This window comes from Leuciscus leuciscus, assembly GCF_965113295.1.
Source record: "Leuciscus leuciscus genome assembly, chromosome: 4".
NCBI classification, from domain to species: domain Eukaryota; kingdom Metazoa; phylum Chordata; class Actinopteri; order Cypriniformes; family Leuciscidae; genus Leuciscus; species Leuciscus leuciscus.
The window spans coordinates 7,111,368-7,136,264 of record NC_138728.1 but is presented as its reverse complement, the minus strand read 5'-3'; the positions used below and the strand labels follow the sequence as shown (position 1 = coordinate 7,136,264).

Here is a 24,897-nt window from a genome sequence, read left to right as displayed (position 1 = left end):
ATTATTGTGAGATATAAACTCAGAATTGGAGAAATAAAGTCAGAATTGCAATATATAAACTCGGAATTGCAAGAGAAAAGTCAGAGTTGTGAGATATAAAGTCGGAATTGCGATAAATAAAGTCGGAATTGCAAAGAAAAAAGAATTGTGAGTTCTGTGGTGGAAACAAGCTTCCATAAAACAAGAAAAAAGTAACAAAATAATCTTTGCAATTTATACTTTGATAAGATCTGAATGATAAAATGTGCATGCTTAACATCTTCCTGTGTGTGCAGGAACAGTATCAGTTCCTCTACAAAGCGATCCTGAGTTTGGTGAGCACTAAGGAGGATGAGAGGGCTCTTCACTACTCGGAAAACAACGGCACGGTCCCCGCCAACCCATCGGAGAGCCTGGAGTCTCTCATGTAGCTATACAGACCCTTCAACACAAGGAGAATTGTACATTGAATCAAGAGAAAGTAGTTTTGCTCGAAACCCTCCCAAAGTCTCTACACGGACTATATGGGTACAGGATATACTGTAATTTGGTCTTTTATTGTGCCTTTTTGTTACCTTTGTACTTTGATATAATATTATTGTTGTAACTAATGCCAAAATTTCTACTCTTTGGAAAAAAACAGTGACTTCTGTATTGCTGGTGGTGTCTTAGGTTTAGTTGGACATAACTGTTGATGAAATATTTATAAGAAGAAGGGCAAAAGATTTCATACGGTATCTATTTTGGGGGTAAGACAAATCTTTAGATAGAAAAAAAGCGTTCTTGAATGTAGCCTCCTAGAACAGAAGAGAGACGTGTGATTCTAATATATAAAACATCAGTCTCACCGACAGACCAAAATACATTTATATGACTAGTTTCTTTTTTTTTTACTATGTTTGCTTTTGTTATTGTAGCAATTGAAGGCTTCATTTTTTTTTATTATAGAAATTGAATGAATTTTCAAATTAACTAGTTGATGTGTGTTGTAACAGACATTTTCATACATTTGCTCATTTCTCTTAACGCATCCTTTTAGATCTTAATCAGCAGCGAGTCTCACCATTCAGTTATTTATCTCCATATTTATCAACCTTTATTTAAACTGTCTAATCTTTTAGGCCTTTGGTCAAAAACTAACACAAGACGCACTTGGATAAAATAAAGGAAGCACAATACAAATAAACAAAACAATTTCTTCTACATTCTCAAAGGCATTTCAGAGTGTCCTTCATTTTTCCAATGGGCATCCGGACTGCTTAGCCACAAAATGTAGGTGGTAGTTGACACACACACACACACACACACACACACACACACACACACACACACACACACACACACACACACACACACACACACACACACACACACACACACACACACACACACACACACACACAAACATTTTGTTATAACTGCTCTTTCTCCCTTTTTTATGGTATTGATGATATGTTGTTTAGAAGTGATGGACACTTTCGAAACACGCTTCGTGAAGCTTCGAATCTTTTGTGAATCATTTGTTTCGAAGCAGCGATTCGGAGCGCGTATCAAACAAACTGCCAAAGTCTCGTGATTTCAGTAAACGAGGCTTCGTAACTGTTAATTTAGGGGCTGTGTATATATGATTTTTACCTGATCTCGGATCAGTTTCATAAATTGTAGACATTTAATGACACATTTATATAATACAAATTAGTTAAAAGTCTCTTAGTTTTCGCTGCATATACACTGTTCTGGCCAGCAGGGGTCACCAGCGTCAAGCGCTTCGAAACAGTGAATCGTTTTGCCAACAATTGGTTCAATTGATTCAAAGTTTCGAAAAATCTTCGTTTCTCCAATCACTATTATTTAGCTTACAAAGCTGACATGTCCTGCAGTGTGACAAATTAAACAATTTTCTAATTATTGTATAAGTATTTTAGACTGCATGTAATAAATTCTAACTTAAAACATTAATGTCCATAGGCACGTTAATCAAACGCAGAACTAAAACTTGAATATTTTTGCTTTAATTACTTTTTTTAAACCTCTTTTTATGACAGTAATTTTTTTATTCAGATTATTTTTTTACTTCTGACATTCATTTTCAGCTTTTATTGGACCTTGAGTTCATTCCAAGTGCTGCTGCACAAAGTTACACATTTTGTGTTCTCTAATTTCTTGGTAAGCAAAAAACTATTCATTTCATATAATAATCTATAGACTTTTTCTTAGTTGAAAGGTCCCTCATTGAGGTAGGTGTCGTCTCATTGCCTGTTCGAGTCACCAATTTAAAAAATGAATTAAAAAAAATTACTGATTCTGCAATAGATTTCTCATATATTTCTGATATGATCTTTTCAATAATATTAAAATTGAATATAAATTAAGAGGTGGACAGTTACAAAGTACATTTACTTGAGTACCGTACTTAAGTACACGTTTCTGAGTATCTGTACTTTACTTGAGTATTATTTTAACTTTATCTTCACTACATTTGAAAGTCAAATATCGTACTTTTTACTCCACTACATAAGATGTGTGCTTCTTTTGTTGGGGTGGTAGGAGTGTTAAATACATAAAAAAGAAGATGATTATGGCTGTCTTTTTTATGTCAATTCAGTTGTTTAATTTCTATAGGTTTTATAACATTCTAAAAGCTCTTAATTCCACAGATACTACAAATTGGTAGGTATATTCACTAGGTTGCTTCAAAGGGCATAAGGTACTGTAAGTATTACAACAATAATAAAAACAATGCATTGACATTTACTTTTGATACTTGAAAAACAAGTACTTCTGTACTTTTACTTAAGTAAATATCAGTCTTTACAACTTTTACTTGTAACAGAGTAATATTTGACCAGTAGTATCTGTACTTTAACGCAAGTAGGGAAGTACTTTGTCCACCTCTGTATAAATTTTGTATTGAAATCAATCAAATGTATTAGAAATGAAGAAATAAAAAATTAACTTCCAATCTATAACAACAGTAAAACAAACGCACGACTTAAACGGACAGTGTTTATTTATTATTTAATATAATATAGTATATACATGTACATAAACATCATGAGGACTTCAGATGGGCCATTTCCACTGGCTGGTCGGTGCTTCCTCTACGAGTGGTTCCCATGGTTTCCATTCCGTCATCTTCCTGGACAAGGCCAGTTCAGACTCAGCCTGCGGAGACACGAGACGGACACAATAACTAACAGTTCCAATGTTGCTTCAGAGTATTCATTTTCTATAAACTCAGGTAAGTATTGCATTTTCTCACCTGTGCAATGACCTCCTCAATCTGTCCACCGTTGATTTTCTTTTCAAGCTTTTCCACATCTGGCTCCTTTATAGAACAAAAATGACGTGTACAAATCAACACAATCGCTTACACCAATAAGAGATTCAACAGTTAAAGCCAATCTAAATCTCAGTCTTTTACTACATTTGAAATGTCTTACGGCTTTGACGTGATTGAACCTCTCGCTGATCAGTTGCTCAGTGTATTTCCTGTAGGCAGCGTCCTGAGGCATAGTCTGAAGAGAGCCCAGGATCTTGGTGTACAGAATCCGAAGACGCTTTAGGAAAGAGAACAACTATTCAATAGATTGCATTAGAACTAATATGTACAATTCCTCAAACTCAAAACACACAACAGACAAACAAAACATTTTATTTGTATATGAAAGAAAAGGCTGTTGTACAGAATGGAGATGAATAATAAGATGAATCAAAACAAAATCAAGAGAGACATTCACCTCATGTGGATTGTGGGAGACTGCGAGGCCAACCAAGCCTGTGGTCTAAAATTAAGACAAAAAATAAGATATTAAGAAATATGTGCATTTTCGTATTAATCTCACTCTGAAATGTCAAATGCACAACTTGATTTCCCATGCAGGACATTTACAGAACCACAACTATATATATATATATATATATATATATATATATATATATATATATATATATATATATATATATATATACATATGTCAGACTCACACACAGTGATACATAACGATAATTCAGACTCTACTAAGTTACATCTGCCATTACAATCCTCCAAAACAAAGGACGGCTAATGCATTTAAAGACGAAATTCAAACGCTAAAGAATATTTAAAAGCCTTAGTATAGACACAAGCTTCATTTACGCATATATTTCACTCGTTTTTATTCATATATTTGCATGACCTCCCCACGTACCTTTTTGATCAAACCAGCCATTTCTTCCTCAGCTGCGATTCAATGACGCAACTTCCGTCGCCTGAGTGTGACGTCCGTGTTCGCTCATATCTTCGTGGCTGCGTCCGAAAGCTTATAAATGCTGTCTTCAAAGGTTCATTGATGCATTCCAAGGTAGGAAAGCATCAAGGCACGTCGTAATCCAATATAAGCGTCGCCTCCCGTCTCCTGAGATCAGATACCTTCATCTGATCGCTTTAAAAGCAGCATAACGTTAGATGTATCAGAGATGGTTGGATGCCTCTGGTTGGATGTATCCGTCGAGTTCCAGTTTCTTAATATGCCTTAAAAGTATTAGCTGTTTGTAAAGTGACCCATATTTGTTTTTTGACCACTGAAAATGTGTACGATTTACCAATTTTACTAATGGATACCTTTAACATTTTATGAGTCACAGGCATGTAAACATCGGGAAAAGTGCTTTTTTTTGTTGCCATTTTGGAAGTGTCACCATTGGCATATGATGCAATAAAGATGGCTAACGTCAACAGATTTCACTTATAGACCTGTAAAAATAAAATAATAATGCTTCCATCTTTCTAAAGTAACTTTTAACTCCCTGTAGTTTGGCTCCAAATCTCAGGGAAAAAACTGTCATTTTGACCCTCTACAAAATAGGGGATTGCTCCATTAAATATACAAGTAAATATACATCTGTTGCATTTAATATGTTGGCTTTCGTCACTATTTGTGTTTGTCTTTCTTCAGAAAAAAATAAATAAATTAACTAAATAAAAAATTTGAGGTTTCTGAAATTTGGTTGATTTGACTGCCTATAATCTTTGAACGAATCCCCTACTGATATTAATATTATGAAGTAGAATAATAAGGAATGGTGATTTTTGTTGTTGTTGTTGTAGTCTTACTGTTAATTATTGGTTATAATCTACTGGATTGATGTTTGGAGTGAGAAGCTCTGATGTTCCCGCTGCTTCATGCTTTTGTAGAGATGCAGTGTTCAATATTATTGATACATTATTGATGTCAAGCCATCATGATGTGGAACAATTCATTTGTTTCGGACAATTCGTTTCAGTGAACCAGTAAAAAAAAAAACGATTAATCGGCTCCTTACTTCATCACGCAATGATGTCACTGCGCATTTCATGTTATATCAATACAACATTCAAATACAATCATTTGTCAACGCATATTATTTGAAACATTCAAATAAAGTTATGTGTGTAAAAACGCATATTGCTGATTATTGTCTTTCGTTCACTAAAGGTAATGGTGTTTGATTCGCTGAGCCTTCATGTCGGATGCGACTCACGACTGTACTTTGAGTAGCTAGTCTACTTCTTGGATAAGTTTCATAAAAGTTTCGCACTCACAGCACACAATACAGACATTTTAAAGCTACACTGTGTCATTTTTTAAGTTGATTCTTAGCAAAAAATACGTTGTTCATTCAAAATGATATGTGCTTTACTTCTTCTAACTAATCAAGTATTCTCGTAAGTGTAGAATCTGCCATTTAGAATACATACGAGCGAGTCGCTCGAATGGCGGCAGCCATGTTGCGCCTCCATCTTGAAAATACATTAGCCAAAGAGGGACATACCTGGAAATTCAAGCTTCGCCTTTCGCGTTTTTACACTCAGTGGCACCGTGACGAATGCGAGAGGGAGATTACTCGCGACTGCCGGCAGATTTGTAATAATACGGCCACCGTAGGAGTTAAAACGCCCTTGGAATGGGAGGGGCTAGAGAGTAATATTCAGTTGGTAGTCATGAACAACTTCACCGCTAGATGGGAGAAAATATAATATACTCATAATCAGACTACAGTTACTTTTTTATAGATTACATGTTATTCTGGTAATGGGGATTCCCCACATTTTACATGACTTAGGTCAATAATCTAAGCTAATAATAATGATAATTAAATTCATGGTTCTCTGATGTCTGTTAATGGTCACATGACTTTTTGTTGCCTTATTTTGATTTTAAAATGATTTAATTTCATTACTTGATATAGCTTTTCATTAAATTCCCAAACCACCTGCTGTTCAATCATGAACCCCAGTCTGGGAAACTCTGACATAATGTAATATTTAATGCAGCTAATAAAAGTTCTTAATGAAAATTCTTATAATTGTGTGAGCGTTTGGTAATATTTCAGTCACTCATTACAGGAACGTAACTGACTAATTTGTAATAATTTGTTGTACATGATGTGACTCAAACGATCCAGGTTCAGATCTGATGTAAAAGTCAGAGTTCAAATCCCACTAATGTTTAAGTTTGTCATCATTTACAACACTGCTAATAAAACCCCGTCCAAAACCCTCAATAATGTGCAAGACTCAGTGGCTCAGTGGATAAAGCGTTGTGTTTTTACCCTGGAGACCCGAGTTCAAATCCCATTAATGCTTAAATGTTCAATTGTTATCCATAAATCCAACAAAGAGCCCCAAACACCAGCGCTCAGTGTGAAAGCCACGGTGGAGCTACTGGTTAAACACACGTTCTCCAGTGATGAAGCTGCGATAGAGACGTGGGTTCAAACCCCACAATCAACCAACAGAGACTCTGGCAAAGCTTTAACTGCTTTATTGGATGATCATACAGGTCAGTGGACAAATACAAGTTCCAGCACATCAACAGACAAGAGATCTGTGGCTCACAGGTAAGAGCGCTGCCTCACGGGTTCAGAGGTTGCTGGTTTGATCCCAGCCGGATCTCCGCGATACGAGTGAATGGTGTATGTGTGAAGGGGCGGGGATGTTTCGGGTCCCCCCCCGAACCCCGTCACCATGTCCAGCAGGGGTTATGCTTCTTGAAACAATCAACACAAAAAATTTTTTTAGCTGACTCAAAATTTTGCCACGCCGTCCCTTCCCCACCTTTTTAGCTTCCCATCATTTGCTTTTTAAAGGAGTGACCCTCCAAAAATAAAATAATGGGAACCTACATGTTTAGTGCCAAACAACAACATTCACACAGCAGAAACCTCACCTGTCCATCAGCACAAGTCCAGCATTACAGTCAATGTCTGTCCACACCACTCAGATCTCTGCTTCTGATGACTGGACGCTCCAAACATCCCGTATTCTGTAGGGGAAACACATTAATAAACACACATTACTCCATATACTATATCTAATACATCAGCATTGAAAAGTTTGCCCACATAATAGTTCATAAATATATATAGATGACATGTATGTAACACTGGCTTTTAGTGTTCGCGTAGAAACGGATTAATAACAACACATTAAATTACTCATAACACAAGACAGAATGGCATTTCAATCTATCTATCATACTATATCTATAACATCCGAATTTAAAAGTAAGCCTACATAATAGTTCATTTAAGATGACATATATATTGTGACGTGTATATATACATATAAATATGTCAGTTTAATTTAATTCCGGGTTAATGACGCAAGACATTTTATTAAAACCTGCTAAAAACCTTTCTGTTGAGAGATGTAAATAAATTTGACTTTGGTTTATTCAGTGCTGGGTAGCAGTCCACTTACAAATGGAAATTTGTTTTAAATAAGATTGGAACTAAACTCTGGAAAGTGGCTCAGCCGGAGCAGGATTAGACGCCTCTGGCTCTGAGTCATTGGTGGAGCGTGAAGTCCAGCTCCTGCTCTCTAGGTGTAATTTGGGTGTAATGGGTGGAGCTAGAAGGTCCAACTCCACCCATAACGTCCTCCCTCCACCCATTACATCTACAGAGGTGGAGCTGGACGTCGTTTGGCTCTGCAGTGAGCAGCACTTGCTTTATTTCAGTCTCTTTCCTCCTGCTGCTGTTTTCACACTGAAATGCAGATTCACTTATTGTCCACAAGGTGGCGCTGACACACTCATCTGATCTCATGCCTGTTACATTCAGCGGTAAAAACTGCCTTTAAACACAATTCAATATTTAGTCGTTATATCACTAGGTTAAGATTATATGCAACTGTCATTTTCATACAGGCTTCGCTAGTCATTTGTCCAAATCTGTCCTCAATAATCAATCAAACTTTACTATAAAGGCTGCTGGGAACTGCTAAAACAGACACAACAACACAAAACCATTGTTTAACTGTGAACAAACGTGATAAACATCACTTAAAACATAAAAACGTGACAAATAGACAAACTAAACGAATCTCATAAGAGCTTTTGAACCGTGTTTTACGTGTGTTTATACGCTTGAGGCCTAGAACATTTGATGTGTTTTGCCGCATCAGATGAGAGCTAATCTGGCTCAGATCCAGACATAATCATAGAGTAGTATTTCAAATATATTATGAACATTAAATTACGGCCCTCTCACCTAAGACTGGCCACAGATTCACTTGCGCAGAACACATTTAAGTAGGCTAGCTTAGCACTACAATACTAACAGTAGAATGACAGAAACTGAAGTGCAGTTCTTCATCCGCTCCACTAGGCGGCGCGAGCGGGTTTCACTGTCAGAGCGACTCCTTTGGATCCTTGACAACAATGACGCTTGATGACAGTCGCTACAGCACGTGCAGATGAAAACTGATCACACAACTGGACAAACCGATCAAATGCTGGAATCGAGTGTCACGCAACTCACAGGTAAGTCAATGTTTTGTATAATTGTGTACTGATAGTTCTGCTGATATGTTATAGCAATGCTCATCTGTCAGTTTATCTACATTCACGTGATTATGAAGGGCTTAACACACACAAGGCGTTCATTTGATGCTGTCTTGAACTTCAATCTTCTTGTTCTTGTAACGTTACATCTAAGCGAGTGTGAAGGCAGTTGCTTCTTCTATGAAGGGTTATCTCAGACTTTGTTTACATGCTGCTCTCTAACTGAACTTACAATTGTAAGCTTTGAACGAATTACCTACTAACATTCATATAATGAAGCAGAATAATAAGGAATGGTGTGTTTGTCTCTGTTGGTGTTGTAGTGTTACTGTAGGGAATCATCTTTCTAGTGGATTAATGTTTGTTATTAGAGTCAGTTGGATTGAGAAGCTCTGATGTTTCTGTTGCTTCTTGTCAATCAATCTTTATGTCATCTTATATTTATGAACTATTATGTAGGATAACTTTTAAAGGGATACTCCACTTTAAAATGAAAATTCTGTCATCATATACTCACCCTCATGTTGTTTCAATCCTTTATGAATTTAGGAAGATATTTAGAAGAATGTCAGTAACCAGACAGTTTCTGGGTACCATTGACTTCCATAGTATATTTTTTTTCCTACTATGGAAGTCAATGGGACCAGAAACTGTCTGGTTACTGATATTCTTCTAAATATCTTCCTTTCTGTTCAGCAGAAGAAAGAAATTCATAAAGGATTGAAACAACATGAGGGTGAGTATATGATGACAGAATTTTCATTTTAAAGTGGAGTATCCCTTTAAATGCTGATCTATATATTTATGAACTATTATGTAGGCAAACTTTTAAATTCTGATGTATTAGATATAGTATATGGAGTAATGTGTGTTTATTAATGTGTTTCCCCTACAGAATACGGGATGTTTGGAGCGTCCAGTCATCAGAAGCAGAGATCTGAGTGGTGTGGACAGACATTGACTGTAATGCTGGACTTGTGCTGATGGACAGGTGAGGTTTCTGCTGTGTGAATGTTGTTGTTTGTCACTAAACATGTAGGTTCCCATTATTTTATTTTTGGAGGGTCACTCCTTTAAAAAGCAAATGATGGGAATCTAAAAAGGTGGGGAAGGGACGGCGGGCCAAAATTTGTAGTCAGCTAATTTTTTTTGTGTTGATTGTTTCAAGAAGCATAACCCCTGCTGGACATGGTGACGGGGTTCGGGGGGGGGACCCGAAACATCCCCGCCCCTTCACACATACACCATTCACTCGTATCGCGGAGATCCGGCTGGGATCAAACCAGCAACCTCTGAACCCGTGAGGCAGCGCTCTTACCTGTGAGCCACAGATCTCTTGTCTGTTGATGTGCTGGAACTTGTATTTGTCCACTGACCTGTATGATCAGCCAATAAAGCAGTTAAAGCTTCGCCAGAGTCTCTGTTGGTTGATTGTGGGGTTTGAACCCACATCTCTATTGCAGCTTCATCTCCGGAGAACGTGTGTTAAACCAGTAGCTCCACCGTGGCTTTCACACTGAGCGCTGGTGTTTGGGACTCTTTGTTGGATTTATGGATAACAATTGAACATAAGCATTAGTGGGATTTGAACTCGGGTCTCCAGGGTAAAAACACAACACTTTATCCACTGAGCCAGTGATATTGGATAACTCTATGCCAGTGATATTGGATAACTCTATGCCAGTGATATTGGATAACTCTATGCCAGTGATATTGGATAACTCTATGCCAGTGGTTCCCAAACCTGTCCTGGAGTTCCCACAACACTGCACATTTTCTTTGTCTCCCTAATCAAACACACCTGATTCAACTCATCAGCTCATTAACCCACGTGATAATGAGCTGATGAGTTGAATCGGGTGTGTTGGATTAGGGAGACAAAGAAAATGTGCAGTGTTGTGGGAACTCCAGGACCGGTTTGGGAACCACTGCTACGCTGTTGCTCCTGAGCTTACTAAATGGCCCGGTTTCACAGACAGGGCTTAGATTAAGCCAGGACATTTACGTAGCTTTTATAAACGTACCTTATAAAAAAACATTACTGGTGTGCATCCTGAGACAAAATGACACTGATATATTTTAAGATAGGGCTCATATGCAAGTTGCTTTCAGTTAAAACAGCTCAAACATGCATTTTAGTCTGTGAAACTGGGGGAATGTGTTTTTGGATAAGCTTTGTTTTATATAATGATAAAAACAATAGTGGGATTTGAAATCCGTAGTAAGGCATTAACCCTAAATTTAAAACTAAATTTACAAAATTATGCATAAAAAAAAAGAAAAAGCTTTGTCAGTTGTATTCAGGATAGTTGATATCTTCAAGGCAAAGTAGGAGCACCTTTTAATAATTCATTTATTTTGGGATATTGCAGGCCTACTTACTAAATTAGTAAGGTTTTTTTTCAAATGTGAACCAAGAAGTTCCCCAGGTTTTTCATATAAAACTTTCCAATGTTTCAGAAAAATTGCATCACAATTTTGTACTAAATATAAAGCACAACAGAGCTTACAAATGTATATTGTGTATATGTATTTATTCATTACATACAATCCAAATTACAATGGTTGTTAACCAAAATGAAGGTTTTCACCATATCAAATAACAGTGTTCAGTAATTTAGAAAAACAAACAAGCAGGATTTACAATGACTGTTGCGTGTCTTTAATCAAGTGCTCTTATTCAGAATTGCTTTTCTGATCATTTAAATACAAAATAAGGAATTTCTTAATTAGGAATGTACCATAGGTGTATAAAAGCATTATGCATTACATTGCCATGGCTTATTTAAAAAGAAGAAAAAAAACGTCATTGGCATATAGGTTAAGCTGTGTACAGCATTCAGGGTGCAAAACGTGTGCACGGACATCCCAGAGTGCTACTCATCGCTAGCATGTTTGCATCTATATTATGTTTAGTCCACTAATATGGCTCCCAAAGGCAGACTGGCCTTGCCCACACAAATGGGGCTTGTAGGAAAATTAATTATCCTGATTCAAGAACTCGAGTGGGGTTCCAAAGCACCCATATAATGACGAACATTCTGCTGATTGGGACGATTCCCATGGTAACAGTTTTATAAGGCATTGCTCTGTTTATCACGTCCCACATCATGAAAGTACAAGTTGGCACAGATACACAGCAGAACGATGGAACACAGCATGTAGTAAATCAAGTTGCGAAACTTGGGCTCCAGATCTCCCTGTCTATACCAGAATATCTGAAAGAAAGAGATGGATGGGATTGCATTAAAAACATGTATTTCTCTTTGGGACCATAGAAGGAATTAACCCTAATGCTTTTTAGATTACAAAGCAAATTCTTACTTACCAGAACCAACACTGACCCGCAGACTAGCATGATACAGATGGCAAAGAAAATATTCAATGGCTTGGGAGGCAGTGAAGGGAAGATGATTGAACTTATGATGGTCACCTGAAAGAGATGGGGAACATTAATAATTTACAATATGATTAACAGACATATCGAGATCTTCATTAGTTGTAAAAACTTACCAGAACGAGTAAAGACGTGAGTCCACCGATCACTAAATTGATGATTCGATCCTGAAAGTGACCCAACAAAAATATATTAGTGTAGATGACAGAAAATAGTTGCATGGTACAGGTAACTCAAGGTGCTGCAGTAAATGTTCTCTTTTTAAATATCTACATCATTATGCGGAATGACATAACGCGAAATAAAGTTTACAATATGAAATGAAGTTACATTGTGTGATAAAAAGCAGGGCTGCACGATTATGACAAAAATCTTAATTGTTGATTATTCCCTTGAATTGTAATCAATTACGATGACCATAATTTACATTGAATGATGTTTTGAATAGTTTGGCCATGGGACCCACATTTCCTCATGGTCATCAAGCCGCGACCCACCTTTTTAGGAATTATATAGGCCTATTATAATAGATTTGTTTACACAAAAATTGTTGACACACACGTAGGCTACTGTCCCCCTTTACTAAATATACAAATAAATTGTAAGAATATGACTAATAGGCTACTAATAAATAAACAGTAGGCCTACGAGTTTAAGCTATTAAATAGCAGTCCCAAACTAGTTTTTAGCTGTCTGAAATCGCTCCCTATCCACTATATAGTGCACTATTTAGGGTGTCGGACATTTTGTAGTGGTGTCCGAATTCTGAGTGAACGACATCATTCCCTACATTCGTTCACTACTTTTAACACAATCCTCTCTGAATTCGAGTGTACATCCGATGTACACTTGCTGAGACACTATTTCCCACAATCCAACACGATAAGGCGAGAGCGCGAATGAAAAATTTTTATTTTTATTTTTATTTATATACCGTTATATCTATATTTGAATAAACAAATGTGTTGTGTAGTGTTTTGTTCTCTTTTATTTTCACATATAAATGTAATGTAAAAAGTAAATATGACAAGCAAGTATTTTTTTTTTTTTTAAATACATACATACAATTCATACAGCCAAAAAAGGAAATATTAAAGATGGGTAGGTAATGTTTATGACGAAATTGTCCGAGCTCTCTGGCGCGTGATAATTATGTCAGCGTCCGAATTCGCTCACTAATTTTCGTTCACTCTTTGCTGATGTAGTGCACTCAACTGCCATTCACTAGGGATTAGTGAATGAGTGAACAAGTGAGCGGTTTCAGACACAGCTTTTGTTAACACAATCTTGGTATGAGCCACCACAGTCATTTAAAAATATACAAAATAACCAATAAGTGGCATTATGGGGTTATGGAAACAACAGTTACCATGGTGATACACAATACTTACAAGAACCGTTAAAGTGAGTGCAGGCTACGAGCGCAGTATAACAACTGACAGGACATGAAATTTCGTTTTTCTGAGGTGAGAGACTTTTTATTTCGTATCAAGTTATGAAAATAACGATAGAATAATTACACTGACATATAGCCTGAAAACATCTCATCTGACCGCAGATACTGAATCTGGAAAACGCGGTTTTTTTTTTGTTTTGTTTTTAAACGTAACGACGTTGCATGCTTGAAGTTTATTTTGCGCTGTATATAAAATTAAGCGATATAACGTTACAGCGCGCGCTCCGCCGCATTTGCGCGTGCAGTTGAAGAGTGCGCGCTACTGCAGTTTAGCGGCTGACAGGACAGGAAAGTCCGTTTTTTCTGAGACACTTTTTATTTCAGCATACACTTACGTCTCTGGTAGTTCCTATTGTGCTGGGTTCTCTGAAGTAGTCGTGGTTCGCCTCTCACAACGTAACATGCAGAATAATGTAAGCGGCATTTATTTAAATTTGTTTTGTACTCGCGGCTTTCACGATTACGTAATCGTGGCATCGGTAATCGTAATCGCGATTAGAAATTCGATTAATTGTGCAGCCCTAATAAAAAGTCACACTGTGCCTGAGCCAAAACATTATGGTCTAATATACTGTTGGTCTTCTGTGTGTTGCCAAAACTGCTCTGACCCATCGAGGCATGGACTCTACACACCCCTGAAGGTGTCCTGTGTTTCTGGCACCAAGACTTTAGCAGCAGATCCTTCAAGTCCTGTAGGTTGTGAGGTGGAGCCGCTGCGCATCCCACAGATGCTCAATTGGGGAATTTGGAGGCCAGGGCAACGTCTTAAACTCTTAATCATGTTCCTCAAACCATTCCTGAACAGTGTGTGCAGTGTCTCAGAGTGCATTATCCTGCTGAAAGAGGCCACTTCCACCAGGGAACACCGTCGTCATGAAGGGTAGTACCTGGTCTGCAACAATGTTTATGTAGGTCACATGTGACAAATTTACATCCACATGAATGGCCATGGTTTCCCAGCAGAACATTGCTCAGAGCATCAAACTCCCTCCACTGGCTTGTCGTTGTCCCACAGTGCATCCTTTTTGTTTGCTTACCATCTAATCTACCCAGACCTTAATATGTGGCCTTGTTTGGAGATGATCAATGATATTTGCTTCACCTGTGACTGGTCATAATGTTTTGGCTCATCATGTATGTATACTATTATATTTTGATGGAATATTATCAAGGCAAATATATTATTTGGAATAACAAAAAAGGTTTTTGATTTCATGATAACTTTATACTACAAAAACAAACAAACAGTCGAGTTACCCTGGCCGACGTCTCCCCGAACAGAGGCCTGTTGTCCATCCCACTGGTGCCATAGGTGCGTGTAGTGAAGTCATGTGTAGGGAAGTCATCCATGGCCAGAGCGGTGCACACACACTTTCCTGATATCTTCTACCAGCAGCTGCTCCTCTGGAGAGGAGGATGGCAGTGCATGCTGCTCGCTGCTCTCTAGCTTGGGTTCGCTCCTCAGGGCAAGCGGTTTAGGAGCAGCAGATAGTCATGGTTGGGTCACCTAGAACACAGATAAGCCACACGACATGTTAATACAAGTTAAAACATTCACTCTACTGATAATTTCATGGCACGTCAAAGTGTGATATGAACTAAAGCAAACCCCAGAGCCACAGCACTGAATGATCCGTCATGCACTTTGTTCCTTTTCCCATGAATTCGAAGACTTTTATTACAATGGTGCTTCAGAGTAACACAACAAGCTGGCCTTTCTAATAATCAGCCCAAAGGGCTTGGGTTGATTCTGGCAGCCTGGATCATGAAACCATAAGCACAGCCTTAAAAATGTGTGATCGGTCATGTGAGCGCTTGATCTTGGCGTCAGTGCACAGTTTATGTGGTTTGTGGCTTGTGCAGAGCCCTGGTAGTTTTTAATCAACTATATAGTCACATATAAACATGATATTTAAACAACAATATGGCAATTTATTTGGGTCACAAGTACATTAGTAATGGTGTCATCGGAAAGACACATCCTTAAAGGGAAAGTTCACCTAAAAATTAAACTTCTTCTGTCATACTTTGCTCATTACATTAAGGTTATCGTCTGTATTCTTTGGAAGTCATATAAGTTTGGAACAACATGATGGCGCATAAATAATGATAATTTGGATGAACTGCAGTTCTAAAACTTTATATCATTGTATGTAGTGCACAACGTACAGCACATTACTTTGTGATCCGATGCAAATCTTCATCATGATGATGGATAGATGGCTCAGAAATGGTAAATGCAGCTCATGTCATCCGATATCTGAGGATGGAGGACGAGGAGGATCTCCAGACTATTTTTCAGCTCTGTAACCAAATAAAACAAATGCACCATTAGTGTCTAATGTTACTTACTTTCTACTATTGATTGCTCAGGTCTAGACTAGAACTTGAAATTGCTTACTGGCCATAAAACAATCGTAAATCACCTTCAGACAACAACTGTACATCACTGTTCAGTTTATCAATCCAGTAAATGACTTCATTACTTTGACTGTATCAGTGCAGGTGCATGAACTGATTTTTGTTTATATCCACACACTAACACACCGATCAAAAATATCATCCTCTAAACTGTCTTTCTTAGTGTGAACATGTAACGTTATGTTAACTAAAAATACAACTACATTCAGATTTCTGTTATAGATTAATATTGACATCAAAGCTAATAGCTAATGTGAATGAAAACAAACCGTCCGAACGGGGCAGACATAATGAGAATATAATAAACAACTAAACTTATATAACTTACCTGGATATAACAAACAAGAGGGATTTATTGATCACACGGGGTAGCTTTCCGATCAGAGTATTATCCGCATGACTTCAAAAGAGCAGTAATAACGGCTAGCTGCATGAAACCGGAAGTGACGTGTTCTTAAAGGGCCATACGGGTAGTTTTATGTTTATCTTATTTGTCGTGGAAGGGTCCCAGGACCCAAATGTTTTGGAAAGAACTAAATAATTACTTAAAAAGAAAAGCTATGATTCTTGTTAACTTTGAAGAAGTTGATGTTATGCTAAAACCTTTTTCATTTGATGTTGATAAAAAATATTTTATTTAATTATTACAAATTGCCCGTTGCTATATTTACAAATTCTGAACTATTTGAAATTGATGTTAAAATATATTTAGAAACAATATCCAAAAGTAAAAACTTAAAAGCAGTTTTTTTTTTCTGAAAAATGCCTTTCCTTTTCTTCCTTTTTTTTTTTTTTTTTTTTTTTTACCACTGACATGTATGGCTAAATAATGTTTTGTTCTTATTAAAATTCAATAAAACATATTTTTTACTTCATTGAAAAAGAAAAAAAAGTTTTGTGAAAGGCACAAACCTCAAATTATGTAAAAAATGTATGTTATAAGCAACACCTAAAGCATATAAAAATACATTTAAAAGTTGCAAAATCACAAATTTCTTGAATTTAAGACAATATTCATCATCAACTTTGTTTTATTGTCCTATACAAAAATATTTGCTTCAACTCAAAGTAGTTGAATTTGTGGGGAAAAAAAAGGTTATTAATCTCTCTGTATAAGGACTGTAACAACATACATGCATTGGTTTATCTGTTATGCTTCTGTCGTATAGTTAGTTATGGCTGTTTTCCAATGGTGTGCTGCATAACTAAGAGCAAAACACTTAAAGGGATAGTTCAACTAAAGATGAAAATTCTGTCATCTTTTACTCACCCTCAAGTTGTTCTAAACCTGCATGAATTTATTTCTTCTGCTGAACACAAAAAAGATATGTTGAAGAATATGGGTAACCAAACAGTTCATGGATCCCATTGGCTTCAATAATAGGAAAAAAAAAATACTATAGAAGTTAATTCTTCAAATTATACTGTATTCTTTTGTGTTCAGCCGAAGAAAGAAATTAATACAGGTTTTGGGTGAACTATCCCTTTAAATTTATATAAATGTACATTTGTAAATGCTTTAGAGCATTTAGTAAACAGGTGAAACTCTAGCTATTGTTTGTTTACATGTAAAATGTTTATTTAGATCATTTTTTTTTTTATTCAGAAACTTACATTAAGAAAACAGCAAGACATCTCTGACCATGAGTTTTCAAAAGAGAGTATTTAAAAAAAAAAAAAAAAAAATGAAAATGGCATAAGCGCTGATGGGGTCGGGTCAGTACGCATACACCTTCACTTTATGGACCTCTCGGTCTTCACACTCCCGCTTTTTGTTGTAATAATAGAATGTATTATCTCGACGCTGAAGCTTCTTCACAAACCCACTGTCGGGCCAACGGTCAATCTGAAAGGACAACACAACAATATTCAGCAGGAAATCAGGACTGTGACGCCAGTAAGTTACAATTAAGTACTTAACTAAGAAATGAACAGACTAAGCATAAACACTTTCATTGATAAAACATACCAACTTTAATATACAGTACTGTGCCCCCCCCCCCAAGAACTGCGGGAACGTCTCCAAGATGCTTGAAGAAACCTTCCTGCAAAGCTACCTGAAAAACGATGCGCAAGTGTACCTGGACAAAAGCCGTTTTAAACGCAAAGGGTCGTTACACCATATATTGATTTGAATTAGTTAATAGAAGTTAAATCATAAATAAATTCAATTTGTAATTTTATTTTTGAAATCATTCTCACTTTACAGCATTTTAACACAAGTGCCAGTACTTTTCACAGTAGGTTTCTTCAAGCATCTTGGAGACGTTCCCGCAGTTCTTCTGGATTTAGTCTGTCTCAGTTTTTTCTGTTTATTCATGTAATCACAGAGGATGGTGAGATCAGATCATCCTGGCTGTTGTCAGACTCCTGGTGCATACAGAAATCTCACTGAATTATTACAATTAATGGCAAAAAGAATGTTTGGAAATGTAAACCGATGGGGGGGGGGGCTTTATATATTTAAATTTATAATATATAAATATTATATATATTTATATATAAATACCTTAACCAAGTTAAATGATTTGCTTTCCCCCCATATTACATGTATAAAAAATATATAAAATATTTTGATGGTTTAATCACATAAAAGTGTGTAAATATATATTTACAAACTTGCATGGTAAGGCTAGATGCAATTAATCGATTCAACAGCATTAACACATATATGTGTGTGTGATGTCAGGAGGGGATATTTGTTTTTACTGACCCTAAAAGTTTGATTAAACCATCAGAATATTTTGATAATATAATGTATATAATGAAATATAATGTCATTTCTCGCTTTGCCTTTGCATGTATATTATAACGATTGTGTAAACATTATATAATAAGTAATAATGTGCTTATTAAAATGGTAATAATGTAATAAAAGTTCTTCTTAGTGCTAGCAGAAAGATGTCAGTACCTCGGCTTGTTGTATCTGCCGGTACTCGAGCTCGTCCCGGTATCCGGCCTGCTGGAAGCGGTACAGGTTCTCCACCTCACCTGTCCACTGCTTCGCGCGGCTCATGGACTTGGGCTTGGCCTTATTATCCAGTAAAACTGGGCAGGACATGATTTCTGTGTATGATAACAAAGACATCACTCACTATTCTACTTTGAATAAATCCAGTTTGACCACAGATTCTATTTGACATAATCAACAAGTCATAACACCGTGTCACGTGTTCAACAACAATACGCTCATTCACCGAATAATTAATGCTGGAGTTACAAACATATGACAGCATCTAGTCTAATTTACTCAGAAGATGCATTGAACTCCGATTTTAATTGGTAAACTGGTTGTTGTTTATTATTAAAAATGTTTTAAATACAAACTTACATTGACGTGCGTGATAAAATGATGAATTGTCAACGTGTTCGTTTGCTTGAGCGATGTTGCGCATCATTGTTTCCTAGCAACTTAGCATGAGGGTAAAATGGCCAAGAGAAAACATTCCCGGAATTCCACAATTTGGTTGGCCAATCAAACCTATCCCCGGAATGCCCTAGAAGAAACTGACAAAACTTTTCTTGGCTATGCACAATTATTTGTAAAACTTTATTCACATTTTTGTCTCAGAGTATTGTTTTAGAGTAAACCGATTGCTGTGGCTTTTTGTATTGTTTTAAGGATTTAATTTTAGTCCATTAGATGTCGCTGTACAATTTACACTATCAGGTTACCGATGTTTGTTTCCGACTCACGTGGTTTCATACCAAAGCGATGCCAGGAGGAGGAAAGACAGATGCAGGGAACAGGGGTGCTGTCTGCGACTCGAGCCCAGAGAGAGTTTGGCCAGTGATGTCCTGAGGTCTCGGGGGGATTTTGAGTTCTTCATCAGCTCAAACTCAGCGCAGTCAGCATGAGCTCGTTTGCTGGACGCATGAAGGAATATCCCACCCTCTCCCTGGACCGATTTGACAGGGAGAATTTGCACGCCAGAGCTTATTTCCTCTCTCACTGCCATAAAGGTGCATATGTGTATATTATGGACATCGCATCAGAACCTGCTTATGCACTTCTTCAGGCAGCATGGATGGCTAAATTGGTTTGCTATGATTATGATCACTGTTCTGACATATCTGTTGATGTTTATGTTTAACAGATCATATGAAAGGGTTGAAAGGACCTTTGATGAAGAGAAAACTGAAGTTTAGGTGAGTGATGGTTGTTTTATTCCAATGTGACCAAGTCATGTCCTTTTCTTATTAAACATTTGTTGATAAACGTCATAGTTTATAAAAGTTTACGTAAACTTTACATACAATTTTTATAAGTATTGCTTATAAACTAATTTATAAACTAACACACACACACACACACACACATATATATATATATATATATATATATATATATATATATATATATAAAGTGTTCGTGTGTGTGTCAGTTCAATTTATTTTTTATATACTTTTTCTATTTTTTATAAACAAGCTTTTTCTCAGTTTACATACTATGATGTCGCAGTATTATACTATATGTCTACGAACATTGTCTTGGTATATAAATATTGTCATATTTATGTATTTTTTATTTTTATGTACAAAATGTAAGTTTGTTTATTCTGCCTTTACATTGAAATGTACTTTGCCGTTATCTAACGTTTAAACTATCTTTAAAAACCAATTTATTTAATAGTAACTAAAAATGAACATTCATTTTTCATACTGTACAATATAACAATGTGATGCCAAATTCACTCTAGCAAAAACAGTTTTTAGTGTTTTAATTTATGTAAATTATATATATTCATGCAGTGTTGTAAAATATTTGAGTAAATGTAATTAGTTACTGTACTTAAGTATCTTTTTTGGCTACTTTGTAATTTGACTGAGTTTTCCGGGTACTCTTATCACCACTGTATATATTTGACAAGACATTGACACACTTATTGTCTTTGTTAGTTTAACAGTGAAGCTGTACTGCTCATTTGTCACAAAGGAGCTCCTGCTTAGTAACCCAAAATATGCATTCTGGGAAGATCACATTGTAAGTATTCATTTCAGCCATGCAAATTTCCATAAATCGTTCTGCTAACCGTTAAACATCCTGATACGAGAACATCTCCATCACAAACTAGGTGCCCCTGGAGCTGGACAGTCCGACGCACGTATCTCTGATAGATGAAACCACTGGAGAGGTGAGCGTTTAGCTCCTAGTTTACTCTTTTGTTTAGTGTTTTTGAGTTGATCTGAATTTGTATTGATTTTTTTCTCTTCAGTCAGAGGATGTTGTTGTAACTCTGCTCACAGCGGGACACTGTCCAGGATCGGTCATGTAAGCAACCGGAACATGAATTAAGAATGTAAATAGAATCCATTTTGATGAAATCATGGCTTGAAACTCTCAACACAGGTTTCTGTTTGAGGGTGCTCAGGGTACAGTGCTCTACACGGGGGACTTCAGACTGGCTGTCGGAGACGCTGCAAGAATGGAGTGCTTGCACTCTGGAGACAGGTATTCAGATATAATCAGATATCTAAATACAACACATTTTGTAGATAATAATACAGTTCAAATGTTTGTGTTGCAGGGTAAAAGACATTAAGAGTGTGTATATCGATACCACATTCTTTGATCCCAAGTACCATCAGATCCCTAGCAGGGTAAGCATTTACACTTACCTGGATTATATCAAACAGACTTGAGGCGGTTGTATCTTTCTTTTCCATAACTGTTTTCCCACTGTTTTAGGAGGCTTGTTTAACAGGGATAAGACAGCTGATCCAGGACTGGATCTGTCAGAGTCCGTACCATGTGGTTTGGTTAAACTGTAAGGCAGCGTATGGTTACGAGTACCTCTTTACCAACTTGGGACAAGAGTTCAGCTCACAGGTCAATGATTTTCTTTTTAATTACGGTAATTCTTTCTGCCTAGTTTTGCAAACATTAACAGTTTCTCTACTACAGATACATGTGAACAGCTTGGATATGTTCAAAAAAATGCCTGAAATTCTGTGTCACGTGACCACCAACCGGGCAACGCAGATCCACGCTTGTAGGCACCCCAAGGTAGGCTCATCCTTTGCATAATGATATCGTCTTATACGTCCTGTTGTAAACGGAGATCACGTCTGTGGCTTTTTCCTCAGGATGAGGAGTTCTTCAGGGCGAACAGGTTACCGTGCGGCACCACGGCTCAAGATGGCGTTCCTCTGAACATCATCAGCATCAAACCCTCAACAATATGGTTTGGAGAACGGACCAGAAAGACCTCTGTCATTGTCAAGTGAGTCATGATGCACCAATATACAAATTCTGGGTGCAGATCATTATTTTCATGTTATGGCCAGTTTTTTTTTTTTTTTTTTACATGACACCTTTTTCAGCAAAAAGAATTGAAAACTTTATGCGCTTTAGCCGTTCATTTACACCACAACGACATTTTGGAGGCTTGAAAACGTAAACTTTTGAAAACGGGTTTAACGATATCTCTATTGTCTCCATTTAAACTACAAACACGCATATTTGTGAAAACAGTGACATCATGTGCATGCGTATTACGTGTTCAGTCTATAGGCGGGTAGTGTTTCTTTCTGACATCGCCATCTACTGGCCTGGCAGCAGAATACAGCTTTGTAGTTGTTTTTGCGGATCCGTGTGAACAGGATCGTTTTGACATACTGTGCATCATTGTTGTGTAAACGTACACTTAAATTGTATACCATCTAAATAAAACACTAAAAACTAAAATATCTTGTAAATATTTTGTTAGAAGTGAATTTAGCATTACGTTATAATGTACTGTATGAAAAATGGATAAGAACTTTTTAATATATATATATAAAATATAGATTGAGATATATATATATATATATATAGACATGCAATAAATATATACATTTTTATACTTTTATATTATCAAATTATATATTTGATTTATTTTTAAATTCTATATATATATTAAAAATGACATTGTGTTCATATATATATATATATATATATATATATATATATATATATATATATTACATTTATTTATTGACCATCTCTCTTTTTAGGATGGGGAGCAGTTCCTACAGAGCATGCTTTTCTTTTCATTCCTCTTACTTAGAAGTAAGAGAAATCCCACTTAAAATATTTTTCATACATGACAGCATACATAGAGTTAGGATATCATAAACCCGTTTCTATTTCCTTTGACTAGGTTAAGGACTTTCTATCCTACATTGGTCCTGTTAACATCTACCCTAATGTCATTCCATTGGGCAAGACACTGGAGGACGTCACAGATCTGTAAGGACTGATCCTTCTTTTTTTTTTTTTTTTACCATGTTGTCATAAGATACTTACTATAAAATGATCTTTTTAAATTCAGGTTGAAGCCATTGTGTAGAAAACACAACGAAAGGGAAGAGATTGTCTACAAACCGCTTGGAACCCTTAAAGGAACCAGAAAGAGATGCACATCAGAAGGTAGAAACAGTTCATTATAAAACATATTATTCATCATTAAAACGGTTACTGTTGCTTATCAATTTCTTTCTGCCAAGGCTCAGACAGTAATGACGACTTGTTTGATGATGTTTCCACGGCTCCGAGGTGGCGGAAGATGAGAGTGGTTGATCTGACCAAGATTGCCAATAGTGCGCAACCACGTAGTCCTAATAAAGATTCTCATGATACAGACCAAATGTACTCCCTCATACAGCCCTGTCCCTCCGCACACTCGTCCAATTACATGGACTGCACTGAATCAAATGATGATGATGACGACGATGAAGATGATCCTGAGCAATCTCCTGTACCTCACCCTCCTCCTCCATCTTGCACAGAAATGCCATGCTCAAAACTGACTCGTTTGGACTCGTCCCGATCCAAAGCTGCTCAGCCTTGTTGGGAAAAGTTCTTCAAGGCAGAACCGGTGTTGACGGACGAGAGCGAGTTGGATAACAGTCAGAACAGCCACAACACAGCCACCGAAAACACAGCGTCCCAATCGCCTGAGCTGTTTCAGGATGAAGATGAGGACGACAAGAGCTCCGTTCACATGACTTCCTCTCAGTCCACTCATATATCAGACGCAGGAATGGAGAGCCTCAGTCAAGTGGACACCGTTCTCGTCCAAGTGGATGAAAGTAAAGCCGTTATTAGTGAGCAGTGCAACCGAGGTGGGATTGACACTGAACAGAAGACGGAAGAAGCCGTGGAGCCGAAATCAGACTCTCAGGTGTCGTCAGATTTTGAGCTTCCACCGACACCAGGTTCAAAAGCTCCACATCCAGAAGACCTGAAGGACCTGTACAGGAAGTTGGCAGCAGGGGAGGAAGTGGTCATAAGGCAAATTTTTTAATTTCATGTTTGTTTATTCATGTATTATTTTTTGCTTCGTTGTACGACAGCTTACCTCATGCAGTTTTGTACCTTTATAAATACTGAATACTTTAATTAAATTCCTCAAGCAAATGCGTACAATGTTTTCTGTTGTTCTAGTTTAGAAATCATTAAAAAAACGTGAAGGTGAAAAAATAAAACTTAAAACAAAACAAATAGAAATGCCTTGCCAATTAATTGAAATCAAGTTGAAGTACTAAATTGAATTAAACCAAAAATGAAATAAAATGCAAATTAAAGGTAAATAGAAATATTAAAAACGAACTAAAATTAAATGCTACAAAAGCACACATCAAAAATATTAAAATTAAAAGTTAAAATTAAGAGGCAAAATTAAAATAATATTATATAAATACTAAAATAACGTTCACATTGTGTCGTAATTATAAGATGGCAACTCAAAGATTTCATAAAATTAAAACTTGCGAAGTGCTAAATGAGTGTAAAAATAAAAGCACACTCGGTAACTGGTTATATTAAAAAAGCTCAAACAGAAATATGTGACCTT

The 24,897-nt window shown here is 36.7% G+C and overlaps 5 protein-coding genes and 1 long non-coding RNA gene across 8 annotated transcripts in view; 3 read left to right on the top strand and 3 right to left on the bottom strand.

The window, feature by feature from the left end:
* Positions 1 to 1,189, top strand: part of ptprz1b (protein tyrosine phosphatase receptor type Z1b) — a 40,688-nt gene extending 39,499 nt beyond the window's left edge. For both annotated transcript variants that reach the window (XM_082168028.1, XM_082168027.1), the window contains one exon: positions 276 to 1,189. In XM_082168028.1, coding sequence (XP_082024154.1) covers positions 276 to 410 — 135 coding nt within the window. In that variant the 3' untranslated portion in view covers positions 411 to 1,189. The remainder of the gene's footprint in view (positions 1 to 275) is intronic.
* A 1,782-nt stretch (positions 1,190 to 2,971) lies between these two features.
* On the bottom strand, positions 2,972 to 4,282 carry ndufa5 (NADH:ubiquinone oxidoreductase subunit A5). Its single transcript, XM_082166943.1, has 5 exons — positions 4,170 to 4,282; positions 3,720 to 3,764; positions 3,423 to 3,539; positions 3,242 to 3,307; positions 2,972 to 3,144 (listed from the first exon to the last, which is right to left on the bottom strand). The coding sequence occupies exons 1-5, from the start codon at positions 4,188 to 4,190 to the stop codon at positions 3,043 to 3,045; spliced, it is 351 nt and encodes a 116-aa protein (XP_082023069.1). The 5' UTR covers positions 4,191 to 4,282; the 3' UTR covers positions 2,972 to 3,042.
* Positions 4,283 to 8,613: 4,331 nt separating this feature from the next.
* On the top strand, positions 8,614 to 10,195 carry LOC309496814. Its single transcript, XR_014205250.1, has 3 exons — positions 8,614 to 8,765; positions 9,682 to 9,777; positions 9,955 to 10,195. It is a non-coding gene; the product is annotated as an uncharacterized lncRNA (long non-coding RNA).
* Positions 10,196 to 11,303: 1,108 nt separating this feature from the next.
* tmem243b (transmembrane protein 243, mitochondrial b) lies at positions 11,304 to 16,534 on the bottom strand. 2 transcript variants are annotated; one of them, XM_082166936.1, is made up of 6 exons: positions 16,389 to 16,534; positions 15,809 to 15,943; positions 14,897 to 15,146; positions 12,300 to 12,350; positions 12,115 to 12,219; positions 11,304 to 12,004 (listed from the first exon to the last, which is right to left on the bottom strand). In XM_082166936.1, the coding sequence occupies exons 3-6, from the start codon at positions 14,987 to 14,989 to the stop codon at positions 11,861 to 11,863; spliced, it is 393 nt and encodes a 130-aa protein (XP_082023062.1). In that variant the 5' UTR covers positions 14,990 to 15,146; positions 15,809 to 15,943; positions 16,389 to 16,534; the 3' UTR covers positions 11,304 to 11,860. The 2 variants fall into 2 exon arrangements, with proteins under 2 accessions (XP_082023062.1, XP_082023063.1); XM_082166937.1 differs by having other exon boundaries at positions 15,819 to 15,943.
* Positions 16,535 to 17,614: 1,080 nt separating this feature from the next.
* On the bottom strand, positions 17,615 to 19,538 carry meig1 (meiosis/spermiogenesis associated 1). The gene is made up of 3 exons (XM_082167528.1): positions 19,392 to 19,538; positions 18,972 to 19,126; positions 17,615 to 17,906 (listed from the first exon to the last, which is right to left on the bottom strand). Exons 2-3 carry the CDS (start codon positions 19,119 to 19,121, stop codon positions 17,778 to 17,780), a joined length of 279 nt encoding a protein of 92 aa, XP_082023654.1. The 5' UTR covers positions 19,122 to 19,126; positions 19,392 to 19,538; the 3' UTR covers positions 17,615 to 17,777.
* A 236-nt stretch (positions 19,539 to 19,774) lies between these two features.
* dclre1c (DNA cross-link repair 1C, PSO2 homolog) lies at positions 19,775 to 24,461 on the top strand. Its single transcript, XM_082167526.1, has 14 exons — positions 19,775 to 20,023; positions 20,158 to 20,209; positions 20,960 to 21,044; positions 21,136 to 21,195; positions 21,277 to 21,332; positions 21,411 to 21,512; positions 21,589 to 21,661; positions 21,750 to 21,890; positions 21,966 to 22,067; positions 22,148 to 22,284; positions 23,057 to 23,111; positions 23,203 to 23,291; positions 23,374 to 23,471; positions 23,549 to 24,461. Exons 1-14 carry the CDS (start codon positions 19,915 to 19,917, stop codon positions 24,346 to 24,348), a joined length of 1,959 nt encoding a protein of 652 aa, XP_082023652.1. The 5' UTR covers positions 19,775 to 19,914; the 3' UTR covers positions 24,349 to 24,461.
* Positions 24,462 to 24,897: the final 436 nt, after the last annotated feature.